The 14,002-nt window shown below is 39.9% G+C and overlaps 1 protein-coding gene across 1 annotated transcript; it reads left to right on the top strand.

Annotated features, from left to right (window-relative positions):
• Positions 1 to 582: 582 nt before the first annotated feature.
• On the top strand, positions 583 to 11,539 carry LOC134562159 (epidermal retinol dehydrogenase 2-like). Its single transcript, XM_063419588.1, has 7 exons — positions 583 to 639; positions 1,350 to 1,703; positions 4,962 to 5,093; positions 6,349 to 6,448; positions 7,337 to 7,481; positions 8,437 to 8,559; positions 9,059 to 11,539. Exons 2-7 carry the CDS (start codon positions 1,377 to 1,379, stop codon positions 9,150 to 9,152), a joined length of 921 nt encoding a protein of 306 aa, XP_063275658.1. The 5' UTR covers positions 583 to 639; positions 1,350 to 1,376; the 3' UTR covers positions 9,153 to 11,539.
• Positions 11,540 to 14,002: the final 2,463 nt, after the last annotated feature.

Raw genomic sequence — 14,002 nt, forward strand, 5'->3', positions numbered from 1 at the left:
TGAAACGATAATCAGTGGGTTCACTGTTTTAGCAGGCACACAGCAGCAGCGGCAGCCTTTTTGCTCCCACCCCGGCAAGCTTGAGAACAGTAATTTATGATATAAATCAAGAAGTGTTTGATTTTGTACCTCCAGCGAAGCAGCAGCAGAAAGAGGAGAGAGCACTCGCTCTGCGAGCCCTCGGCGGGGTGGGATGGAGCGGCCAGGCGGGATGGAGGCCGGCCGGGCGCGGGAGGGCCGCCGACGTGACAGCAGCAGCGGCAGCAGCGGGATGTCCCGACGTGGGAGAGGGCACTGCCATCCACCAGGTGCCCTCGCGAAGCCACCCAGGCTTGGCACCCCGTGCCGCGGAGGCCGGCGGCCCCGCCGCCATCCCGCAGCCGCCCCGCCGGGAAGGGCTGCCCGCCTGGCCCGCAGCCCGCATCCCGCACCCGCATCCCGCACCCGCATCCCGCACCCGCATCCCGCACCCCCATCCCGCACCCCCATCCTGCACCCCCATCCTGCACCCCCATCCCGCACCCCGGGCCGCCCCCGCCCCGCAGGCAGCCCAGCCCCGGGGCGGGCAGGCCGGGCCGGCCGGGCAGGGCCAGCCGAGCTCCCGGCGCGCAGGCAGGCGCGGGGCAGTCGGAGCCGGCGGTGAGTGCGGGCGGAGCGGGGCAGGGAGGGGGCGAAGGAGTGACTGACTGACTGCTGGGGCAGCGCTGGGACGGGACCGGACCGACCCGCCGGGACGGTGCGGGCGCTGCTTCTCCTGAGCCTCTCCTGTCCCGTCACGAACACGGTAAAGGGAGTGGCGCTGCCTAATGCAGGATGAAAACCAAGGCTCCTAAGTGCCGAGGCCAGGCTCTTCCCAGCGGCTGCTCTGTTGCTGGCAAATGGGAATTTCGGCCGCACGGCACTGGGAGATGCACACGGTGTGGGAACGTTCCAGTTGCCTGGCTTCCCAAACACATCGCGTTTCCTGCTAAGAAGGACACCTTCCTTCCTAAGGCTGATATCGCACCAGTGCGTTCAGTACATTTTTGTTCAGCTAGCATCACCTTGCTGTGAAAACAAAGTGCTCTACAGCCATTGTCGCAACATACCTGCCTAAAATGTATATATTACTAAACGTTTTTAAGAACAGGATTGGAAGCTGAGGAACCGGGGATGAAACAGATCTGTAGAGGAAGGCATTTGCTTTAATCCTACTAACAAGGCAGCTTTCACAAAACAGGTCTTTAAAAATGTGATTTCTATCCGCACAGAACACTACAAAAAACTTGCTGTTTGAAGGTCAACCTCTTCTTTTTTTCAGTCAATATCCCACTGTTGTAATGTATTGTGTTTCTGCGTTTACACAACAGAAGAGTGCTGCTCGTACCTGAGACATCATGTTCAACTTCAGATGCATCCGGAAGTTACTACAGTACCTGAAATTTATGGTTTTTTTACTTATCGAGAATGCCTTCTGTATATTTCCTCTACGTAAAAAAAGTTTTGCCGGTGAAATAGTGCTTATTACTGGCTCTGCAAATGGGATTGGAAGGCAGGTTGCCTTAAAATTGGCTCCTTTGGGAGTAATCTTGGTTCTTTGGGACATCGATGATGAAGGAAACCAAGAAACGAGCAGATTAGCCCAACAAAATGGAGCCAGCCGGGTGTTCGTCTACCACTGTGACTGCAGCAATAGGGAGGATGTCTATGAACAGGCAGACAAGGTAAGATCTGCATTTTTGCTTCTTTTTAATAGAATATCCAATTGAATTTATTGGCTTGTTACAAACCGTACTGTTCCCTAGAGAGAAGTAATCCTGTAGGGCAATGTCTTTCTCCTTTTGAATAGTTTCTAGATGGAACTTAAACTATGGTTACAACAAAGTAACTGGGTTTGATCAGTTCTGTTGAGACTTATCCATTTCTGTTCTTCATTGTGAGATGTGAGGAATGTTTAGATTAAAAATATGGTAAAAATGTAGCAAAGATTATCTTCATATATTAACCTATGTAGTCTTTATATTTTCTTTAAGATATCAATAAATAATGAAAAAGAAAAGAACAATCAATGGATATTGTAAACGGGGGATCCTTTCCTTTGCCTGTTTGTTTAGGAAATTGAAGCTCTTTCATGTTTTCAGACATGTCATTAGGATGTGGCTGATCTCCAGTCAAACTGATGATTCAGAGTCAGTTCCTTTCTTGATCAATACAGGTAGAAAATAAGATAAAGAAGAGCTCCATTTTCAATGAAGCTCTTAAGCTGTGTTGACCTATGCTTTGTAAACTATTACCTTCTTATTATAATTATTATTGTCAGAGTTCAGAAACTGGACACTGAATTAACATGATTAATTTTTACTTTTCCTTGAACTGCCTGAAAACGCTTCTCAGTGTAACTTCACGTATACTCCAGTTAGCCACTCTGCAACTTCATCCAAGTGTAAACCTCTGTTAAATTCTCAATGCACGTGCTTATATACATGACACTCAGGCCACATCTTGGACATTCTGTGTCTGAAGGCATACATCAGAGTAATTAGATAAATTATTTTATGATGTGAATGTTGATAGATTTTTTCAGAACAGACTTGAAATGTGATATTAATTTTCTATGAGTTGTGGATGGAAAGGTGAGGAGATGGGGATGTTCAGCTCTTCTTTTTGTGGTTGTTGTTTTTAACTTTAACCAAAGCAGAATAAATCTTTCTGAGCAAGGTTATGAACGTTTGAAATACCTTTTTTTTTTCCTCAAGAAATGTTCTTAAGGAGAATTACTTCTAAAAGGTAAGTTGGATTCATGATCTGGAAGTATCTGGAACTGCAATTCTCATGCTTGCAAATCAGCAAGGGTTTCTTTTACCCATTCTTGTAAGTAGTATATAGGCCACAGCTCACTCATACTGCAGAGAAAAAAAATATTAACATTTTGAAATTATTTATTTGTTCTTATTTTGGCAGAGTCTCAAAAGATTTATTTTGTGCTCCCCAGTAATTTTCCATTTCCAAACACATTAACCACATCAGCCACAGGCCTCCAGCCTGCAGAATTTGCTGTGCCCAAATCAGCAAACACTATTCTGAAGTGTACAGACTGACCCGCCAACAGAAACTTAAAGAGCAGCTCAAAATTTAAAAATTGCTGTTAAAGTGTCAAATTGTTGTTAACAACACCAACATATTCACAGATATTTGCATGTATTGTTCAGCCCTGGTGGAGACAGAAATTTTCTTAGATGAAGAGTTTTCCAACTATGGGCCTCCTCTAATCTTGGAAATACCTGAATTTTTTGGATTGGTAATCTGAAAAGTCTTGAGCTTGGACACAGAAGAGAAAGCCATAGCAAGAAAGTTGAATTAATTGGTTTTATTTGGTATACTCACTGCCAAAAAGCATAAGTATTTTCTCATATTGTAAGTTTTGTTTCTAGGAAACAAAAGAGACCAATGAAGTTTCTGCAGAAGAGGTTTTAGAACAAACTGGTCAAGTGAACAACAACTAATTTTCAGGGACAAATGGGGTCTACCTGGGAATTCTGAAGGAAATCAGACATAGATCTGGTGGCTAGAAATGCAGAATGTGTGTTGCTATAACAGATGATCAAGGAACAAAGCACAGTAAATATGCCAGCCTTAAAGGGAACTTGAGAGGACACAAACACTGTGAACCTGTCTTACAGGAAACTAGTAGAAACTATGTTAACAGAAGAATTAACAGACATCTAAAAAATACATAATGTGGAATAATCAGGTTGACTTTTTCTGAATGGAAGCGAAGCTTCACACATATTTTGTAGTAGTGAGTAAACAGGACAGCGATGCCGTGGTAAATACAATGCTGCCATCGGTGAAGATATGTTGTCATGTTAAGAAAAAGAAGATCACAGGGACTGACACTGCAGTTAAAAGAGTGGGGAGAAAGCACAGATGTGTTCCTCAAAGGAAGAATTGACTATTCCTGCCATACTGAACAGTCTAGATTTGCCTTCATTTATTCAGCTGGAAAGGTGCAAGTGTTTGAGCCTTACTTGTCAATGAGAAGGTCAAACCTGACACAGCTGGAGAAATACCAAACAAATCTTCACCAAATGCTAAGGCTCCCTGAAAGAGCCAAAGGAAGGGCAGATGTTGGGGCACCAGATCCAGTCACCTGTTTCTAAATTGCCAGACAGCAGCACATGTAGGATTTTAACATTTTTGGAGTCGTAATGCAATTTTTGAGACCCCAGATAATCATCCACCTTTAGCAGAGAAATCTGTGAGACTGATTCTTCATACTATAAGTAAATCTTGGCCATCTGCTTCGATAGAAATCCAAATCATGGCACAAAATCTTTTGAAAACAAACCCAAACGGAGCTAATGATGATTTTATCTATCTATTTTATGGTAGATGCTATTGTGCTCAGAGGATTGGTATCCCTCAGTTATCTGAGCTGAATTCTCTCTAGTTCAGTAGAAATTATATGGAAAAGGAGTTGAGCAGGCTTGGCAAAGGAATGCAGATCTACACAATACCAAAAATAGGGGACTGGAAATGTACTGTTTGCAGTTAAAGCGTGCTCACAGTGCACACTAAAGCTTCATAACATTTACCTTTGGTTTTTGTGGAAGCCAAAAGTATTCTGGAGTTCAGGGAGCAAATTTGGGGAGGGGGGAAGGGTGGAGGTTCACTGGGATATATTAAAGACAATTATATCGATATCTTATACCTCTCAAGAGATCCTAAGTTGCAGCATGTGAAAAGCTGAGACACAGGAGACCTTAGAGCCTGGGTCCTCTTTTCATTGCTTTCCACCATGAGACAGGGGCTGGGGGCTTAGATGGACCTTTGATCTGATGCAATACAACAGTTCTTGCATACTTATGTTTTCATACATATCATTTGTTGCAAATATTTCTAAACATTTTCATAAATGGAACAAAAGAGGTAAGGATACCTTCTAAAGCCTTCTGCTTACCCTTTTTTTCTTTTTAATTCAGGTTAGAAAAGAAGTTGGGGATGTTACCATTCTAATCAATAATGCTGGCATACTTACTGGGAAAAAGTTCTGTGAGCTTACAGATGAAGAGTTTGAAAAAACCCTCAGAACCAACTTCTTCTCTCAAGTCTGGGTAAAGTTTTTGTGGGTTTTTTACTCCTGAGTGACCGAAAGGTACAGACAAGTATTTTGGTGTGAAAAGCACAATGGTGGCATCTTACCTTTAAAAACTCAGCTTGGAATGGGGACCTTGACTGGGAGAATATATGTTTTTTATGATCATCCCTATAATCAGGGATGTCTCAGTAAAGTTAACACAAACCTGCCTGGGCACTCTGGCAAATCAAAGTTTGTGCAGCTGTATCATGAAACACACCCTACCTGTAGCAGCTGAGCTTGAAGGGAGTGCTGACATGACGACATGTGACTTCCCTGCTCCTGATGTTTTCTGGCATCTGAAGGCTTTGCCTAAGAGCCTTGCAGGGAGACACAGCCATGGTTTACTGGCAAACCCAGCAGTGTTACATTTAGAGTTGGACTCAATGATTTTAAAGGTCTCCTCCAGCCCAAAATGATTCCATGATTTTATGCTGCACATTTGGTCTTCAGGCTGTGCTTTCATTCCTAGTCACCATTTGATTGAAGTGCATAGGAAACTAATATGGCTAGTCAGAATTTGGGGTTATAGCATTGCAACTCCTTTATTAAAAGGCAGCTCTCAATGGAAATCATTGCAAATAGAAGTCCTCTTAGTATTCTTCAGCCACACTGCACCATTCTTCCAAATTCTTAAGGAAAACAGACTGGGAGAGGTGTTCCCCCGACAGGTCTGAAGAAACCCAGGGCAGGAGGGTAGTGATGTACTAGGCACTCACATCTGGAGTCTAACAGGATTCCTCAGCTTTTGAAAAAAAAATTGTTACTGCTCTTGTGTCTTTTTCTTATCTCCCCCTTTGTAAAACACTAGCATTCTCCCCAGTTAATATCACCCACAGTGGTGTCCTGGAGTGCTGGAATTGTCAGGAAGTTCACCTGGTAACACAAAGGGCCCACAGACAGCTGAACTCTCCTTAATGTGTTGACTTCTAGCTCCCTCTTGTGTACCAAACCTTTGGCAATGGACAAATTGTGAGGAACCAGGAAAGCAGAGAAAATACAAACTTTGCTGCTTTTAGTAAGATGATTTTAGTGCCGTTAGATCTCAGGGAAATGTCTCTCATTTAAAAATCATTAAAGACATAAAATGTTGTTTGGACTTCCTATATATTGAAGAGCCAGAAAGCAATTGTATCGCCAACTGAAAGCAGGTTGTATCGCCTAATTTTGGAATTTTTGTTTTGCCTATTTATAAATGCTGTTTTACAATAAATATATTTATGTTTTTTTAGACTTGTAAGGCCTTTCTTCCAGCCATGGTGGCCTGTAATCGTGGGCACCTGGTAAGTACAGCCAGTGGAGCTGGATTGCTGGGACTCTACAGGTCATCAGGTAATTACTGCCAACTGCCATTACAAATTAGATCTACATACTGATCACTTTTCTTGGACACCTCATAAATGCTTGGCTTGAGCAGCCTGTACGGACAAGGACCTGTGGGTGCTGAAGGTGGTGGTTAACACAAACTTGCCTGCAGTGTGATGGTGGCGGTACCCGGGCGGCACATTTAGGAAATGACATGCAAGGCACCATATTAAATTACTTTCTAACAACTGGGAAACTGTAGAATTATTTGTGCAGGAAGCAATCTCTGAAGGTCACTTTCTCCATATCCCCAGATAAAAACAGGGCAGCTTACATCAGGTTGCACAGGGCTGTGTGAGGGCAAGTTTTGATTATTTCCAAGGATGGGATTCCATACATTCATCAAACAATAAATTCAGATGAGTTTCAGTCTTCTTGGGCAAAAAAATGGTACTGTGGTTGCAGGGCAAATCAGAATAGGCTGAAGTAGCATTTATATTAGGGTATTTTTATTTTACCACTAGAAATAGTTCTTTCTGAAATGTAACCTGTGATATTAAAAGTTGAAGGCATTCTGAACAGAAAGCATGCCTGGTTGGTATATGAGTATCTGGAAACTTACAGAATAAATACTGAATAAGCTCATTTACTGATATCTTTCTATAGTGCACTGAAAAAAACACTCCTCTGGAAAGGATTTGTTTTATCCTTAGGCAACTGTGCATCATTCACAGGAAGAGCCATTAATCTCCAGAGTTAGGATCACCAATATGCTTTAAATACTAATTACAAGACTGCTAATGATAGAACTAAATATTGTGGCTTAAATAGTATTACAAAGAATTCAGTTCTGTATATAGCTTTTACTGTGGTGCTTTTAAAATTTTGGATATTTCTCTTTTCTTCACTTTCTAGATTACTGTGCAAGTAAAAGTGCAATCATTGGAATGATGGAAGCCATAAATTCAGAATTGTACCATGAAGGAAAGCGTGGCATTAAAACCACAATCATTTGCCCTTATTTTATTAGTACTAGGTTAAGCAAAGGCTTCAAAAGCGCGTAAGTAAAGCTTAGATTTGTGCTATTTCCTATGTAAAAAATAATTGCGTTTCACCACATATATCATATTCAGTTTTTGGTTGGTTGACTTGATTTTCAATTCAGATTTTTACCCTATTGGCACAGACAACTATGTCTTTTGACATAAAGAAATGCAATTCTTGCACACAGTTAACAACAAGGACTGTGTAATAACTTCACAGTCAAGGAACAGTTGGGGATACACAGCAGGATTTAATGGTTAAGGGAACCTTATTTGTCAGGAGTGCTGATGTTCTCTGCCCTAAGTAATTGTGGCAGTGTAATTACAGCTATGGCTGTCAGGATACCCGTGACCTGTCCTTACTGACTGTGCCCCAGTGTCTGTACTGGCAGGTTCTGTACTCGTGAGTGAGAGGGGCTGTGGTGATGGTGTCTGTGGCTGCAGTGGTGGGAGAGGCTGCAAGCACTGCAGGAGCCATTGCAGGAGTGCAGCACCAGTGCTCTTGGTGTTTCAGTGCTCTGCTCCTGCTTGCACCACTCATCATCGTGCAGCAGTGCACGTGTGCAGAGCAGAGCCCTTCTCTGGCTGGTGACAAACGTGGTCCTGGTCTATTTAGCTGTCACCTCAACATTTACAGCAGAAAAGGACTGCTGGAGAGCCATGGTGCATAGAGCAGCACATAGTATGGCTAAGCTTGGAAACTGCCAAAGCTGAAATCAATGTGGGCATCAACTTCATTGTGGTCAGCTTACAAAAAAGTCATTAAATTTGCAACATCATCAGTCAAACATCAAACATCAAAAAAGTGTTTTCAATTTATTTTGATGATAGGAGCAACGAAATGTTTAGAGATTCCTTTTCAAGACTACTGGAAGGGAAGGGAGAAAATGCATAAATTATTTAATTACGTATATGTATTTATCTCAAAAGTAAAGTTTTATAATTTCATAACCCGTTTTTCTTGTTTTACAGGAGACCCTGTTTGTACCCTGTTTATGATCCAGAGTATGCAGCCAGCAGGATTGTGGATGCAATTAAAAAGGAAAAATTTTATCTGATCATGCCTCCAGCTGTCTACTTACTTGGTCTCAAAATGTAAGCATGTGACTTGTCTTCTAGCATTATCTTTGCCATACGCCTGTAAAATCAGCAGGAAAGTTTAGTGGAAACAGTCCTTTAGCTAATATTCCTGCAGTCAATCCAGTTATATGTACCCAATTTAAAAGAAACAGTGGGTTTGATTTTTTAATAATTTAGGTGAATAACATTCCTCTGGCTTCTTTGGTCTCTGAGAAATGTTTTAAGTTGCAGTTGGGTATAGAAACTTCAAAAATTTTCCTGGGATGGTACACTGGGAGCAATGTCTGGTCTGGCACTGTCTGCTCCCAGTCCCTGCCACCACTGCAGGCTGGGCTTTCACAAAACGTTTTGGTGTGTCATTCGTTTTCCCAATTTATAACACTGGAGTGCCAAATGTGTCACCGCCAGACATTGGAAGTGTTGAGCACATATAAAGTATTTGTCATGTCTTTATTTATGGAGTACTTGTTTTGAACATCAACAAAAAAGGCTAATTCAATGTTTGTCTCATCAGTTTTGTTCCTAGAAAAGCACTGCTACTCTTTGAGTCTTATGTTAAGTTCCCTGAGAGCATGGAAGAAGCCTTCAGTCAAAAGAAAAAGGATTGAAACCAAAAGTATTCTGAAGACCTCAAGTGCCATCCAATTGAACATTTTCAGTAAAAAATCAATTTAAATCATATTTATTCCTTGACAAAAAAATTACTTATTTTATGCTATTTTACATTGTTCAGCATTCCATTTAATTCTTCACCACTGTCTTTTAAGTCTTTATGTTGGGCAATTATCTGAGAAACTTTTGAAAAATCACCAAAATTTAAAATTAATTAGGTATTATGTTGAGTGACCAAGCAACAACTTTGCATGGACTGTACTCTCTTCAGACTGAAACTTCAATGAGGTGTTACTGTGGAACACAATTCTGTTGTAAATCATGGGAAAATAAAGACAGGAGGAATACCTCATGTATTCTTGGAAAATTATGGGTGAAATCTCTCCTTGTATTTGGGGAGAAGTCACACCCATGTTTTCCAACTGTCTTCAAATTAAATTACAACCTAAAGGACCTAAAGAACAAAAAAAATCTCCAATAGCAGAAGTTTGGAGATCAGTTACACAAAGTATGTGCTGGTATCTAATTGATTAAAATCAATCCTCATGTAAATTTTCTGAAAATGCTAACATAAAATGTTCAAATAAATAAACTGCATAGCAGAATAGTGAATCTACAAAGCCTAGTTTATAAAACCCTAAGGAATTACAGAGAACATTTAACAGTCATCTACTGACCACATTTGCCATCAAAATTTCATTGTATTTAAATGTATATAAACTCATACTTCTAAGCTCCCAGATACAACTAGTTATAACAGTACACACTATTGAAATCCCTGTGTTTCCAAAGTATGCATACATTCAATGAATTCTTTCTTAACGCACCAGTAGATATTACAGAAAAATTTTTCCTCTGAGAGAAGGAAAAAGCCATCTGAAGTTTGGCTCTTTGGAAAGCAAGGTTTATTGATTTTTCTTGTTCAAAACTCTCTAGGTGATGAGCAATTAAATACTGTTTCTCTTTTTATTAATGAGACAGCAAAGTCTAAATTTCTTCCTGCAAATACCAATCATTCTCTCAATTGCAGACAAATATGTTGGGTGTTGGGATTCCCTTGTTCTGCATGAATGTTACAATTTGGCTCTAGATCTATGATCATTTTAAAGTGTGATCACACGATTCAATGCAAATTGACATGACAGTATGTTTGTGAGTATATTGTTGGCCTGAACATCTTAATGCATAATTTCATAGCTGGTGCTGCTGCAGAGTTTGAGAGCAGGGCTCATGAGGTGAAAAAAAATGTACTTAAAAATGATTTCTGAAACGAGACTCCCACTTGAAGTAGTGTCACATGCTAGTGACATTAATATATGGTGGACTATCTATCATTTAAATGTTAAAGGTTTCAGGATGAAATATTTGCAGGCAAGCAGCTCTTTGTAAGGGCTCACTTTCCAAGATGTCTTTCTTGTTTTCTGTTTTTCAAACAAAAGGATATCAACCTTACCACCTACATCTGCAGTTTTGAGTTCACTAACCATATAGGCAGGACATGAGTAGGTTAAGAATAATGTAAAGGAAATAATACCCTATTTTCTAAGCTATATTTCACCTATTCTGCACAGCCACCCTGCAAAACCTTATTCTGTATTGCTGCAACATCAGCCAAGGGCTCTTTTGGCTCTATATTCTTTTCAGGCTAATCTGCTTGTCTCAAGAAGGAATTTGTAAAGCTTATACTTTCTAAGTCTCACAGTGATCTGTTAGATCTTCTTATCAGTCCTAGAAATCCGTAACTTCCTCTTTTCCATGAAAATACCAGGAAAATAGTTTCAGGGTTTGGGGTTGGTTGGTGGTGGTGGTGTTTGGGAGGGGCGTAGTTTCTCTTTTTCAAATAGAAAAGAAGTGTGATAAATCCAGTAATCCAATTCTAAAACTGTAAGCCAAAACCTTCCTATTAAAGCTCAGAAGATGCCTTTGAATAGTCTTCTATGGTGTTTTTGAATAGAAAATCATTGTCATATTTTGAAATACAGTGTGCCACTTAAGAAATATCTCAGTTATCAACAACTCCTGAGAATTGTATGCTTTCTTTGAGGCTTTCATCTTATTTGTAATTCCTCCGTGACAAAAACATTTTTACTGGAGAAATTCTGTTATTATAGAAGCTACAAATGAGACTGAAATACCATTTATCTTAACTTTTTTCTAATTTTTTCTCATTCCTGGTTTTCTGCAAAATTGATGAAGAAAGACCTGTGTTGCTGCACCAATAATAGTGAGATAATGTGTCATCAGTTTTTTGCTCTTGTTTTATGTCCATTGGTACAGCATAGCTCTCCAGAGCACATTTTTCATATAAAGGAAATTGTAGTATTGAGTATCTTATGGAGAACATTATTCGAATTATAAGCATTTTGAGAAAGAAATGTTTGAATTATTCTGGATATGGTTTGTAATCTAAATCTTTGAATAAAGCTTAGAAGCAATGACATGCAACTTTGATTTCTCATTAATTTCATTCTTCTACATTACTTAGGTCCTCTTTTACTTCAGTGTTTAATGTTTCCACCCAAATTCATTATGTGTTCCCTGTAAGTCATTATTACAGTTTTTCATGAATGCTCAAGTTCTTCATTTATATACCTAAGCAGGTAATAAAAGCCCAGAGACACTGAGATGCAACGTGCAGCAATCATAGAAACAACTGGACCTTCCCAGAAACTCTCATAGCCTGTTCTGCTTTATCACCTGAATTGGCATTGTCCCATTAAATTTGAAAGCATTCCATAAAAACCTCCATCTGTCCAAAGGCCTGATCACCCTCTATTATTTTAGAAAAATGGCTTTTATTGAAAACACTCCAAGAACATTCAAAGCTAATTTGAGGCTAGTTTCATGTACTAAAATGCAAAACGCATTTCCAAATCCTGCAATATTTTAAGCCTTTTTCATTAGTAACTTGTATTTTCTCAGTCTCTCTCTGGAAAGATGTTCACAGTTCACAGTTCACACAGGTTATGGGACAATTGTGGAGGGATAGATTTGGCACTGGAAATTCCCTGTTTCTCTGTCACTACCTTTGTCTTTGACCTTGAGAAACCAAAACATAGTGAAAGCTGCATAAACTATGTCTTTCATAATAAAAAAAGGAGGCTTCATGTTTATGCAAATTTCATGGTAACCAGAAAAAGAATTTTTATCTCTTTACTTTTACACGTAGAGAAATGTTATTCCTTTCTATATTGCCTCATGATTTTCAATAGTTCATACAATTTCATGAGGGACAAAGATCTGAATCAATCCAAAGAGCCGAGTTATTAACAGATCAAAATTCTACATTGATTACTATTATGGATTTTTCTAGTTTCTTTCTGCAGTCAGTACAATGCCTCTGTTCAATACTTCAGATTCTTCAGGATGCTACAGACTGCTAATAAAGAATGACTGTGTAATTTTAAAAATAATTAATACAGCTCTAATTGCCCTCTACCATTGCACAGAACTGCTGCTGAAGCCAAATAAATGGTGGGGTGGCCTTCCACTTCATTAACTAATCTCAGCTGGCAGCAGTGCCTGAGGTAGCAGTGATTTAGAGTCACGAGGCATTGCTCAGTGCTTTCATGAACTCCTCGCTTCGCGGCGTTCACTGATCAAGCGCACTCTGCTGTGGAAGGGGAATCCTAGCAGTTGCTCTGCTGCTTCCTCCATTGCTCTTTCCCAGAAATGTAGTTAAAAAATGAAACATTAATAGTTCCAATATCCATTTTGAGTGCATTTAGACACTTGAAAGTACTTTCTTTTCTGCAACTGAGTGGGCTGAGTAGAGCTGGCCTCCAGAGTCCATCGTGCTGCCTGTCTGCCTGGGATGATATGCTAGGAGGTAACAGGAAATAAGGAATTAGATACTCCTACAGAACAGGAAAAGAAGACAGAGAGTGTGATAGTCCTGAAAAGATCTTTGAAAGCTACTTAGGATGTGACAGCAAGTAAATTAAAAGTAGGAAATCAGGCTAGGACTGATGTCTACTTTATTGTCTGAAGCCCTTCATTCTCTGTAGCTTGGATTTCCCTGGAAGCTGAAGGAATATCAGTGCCCTGGCTGCTAAACTGGCAAACCTGAGAGTCCCCACACAAATTAAGAGAAGACTCATGGTTCTAACCATGTCTGCAAAAAAAGAAGATGAAAGACCACACTGTGGGACCATGCAGGAATGGAAATTAGAAGGAAATTGTTCCTCTTCAATATTTAATCCATTTTACATAGAACTCTGCTTGCCTTACACACATCTGGTTACCACCTGGTAAACTGGTGGTGTTTATTTAATATACATAATTCTTAAATATATAACTTCATGGCAGCTGATTTCCTGTTTTGCAAAGGTTTTACAATGACTTTCCAATCAGTTATTTCCTTCTATTTGCATTTTTACAATCTGCTTTCCAAGGAAGGAACATACTTTTACACAAAAATCAGAAGGCACTGCAATAACTAAAGCAAGAATCAGAAAAATAAATACGACTTCTTTTATTTAAGGAATGACTTTTTTATAAATCAGCAGAGGAAACACACAGAATTCCTACATAAAGAACAAGCTCCATAATTTGAGAATCATGGTAAGCATGTCAACAGTGGAAAACTTAAATTATTTCAACCACACATAATAGCAACTGGTGCATCGTTGGGATAAATTCTCGTCATGTGTGCTCTGTAAATGAAAGGCATTTTCATCTTGGAGATGGCATCATATCTAGTGGCACTGATGACAACAACTTGTTTCAGTGGTCTGTGTTCCACCACATGCCAAATAACTTTATATTCACTCCTTCAATACTACTGCAACACAGATGCATTCAGATACTTCTTAACATAACCTGATAAAATATGTAAAAGGGAAGT

The sequence above is a fragment of the Prinia subflava genome, chromosome 1, assembly GCF_021018805.1.
Source record: "Prinia subflava isolate CZ2003 ecotype Zambia chromosome 1, Cam_Psub_1.2, whole genome shotgun sequence".
In the NCBI taxonomy this organism is placed as follows: Eukaryota; Metazoa; Chordata; class Aves; order Passeriformes; family Cisticolidae; genus Prinia; species Prinia subflava.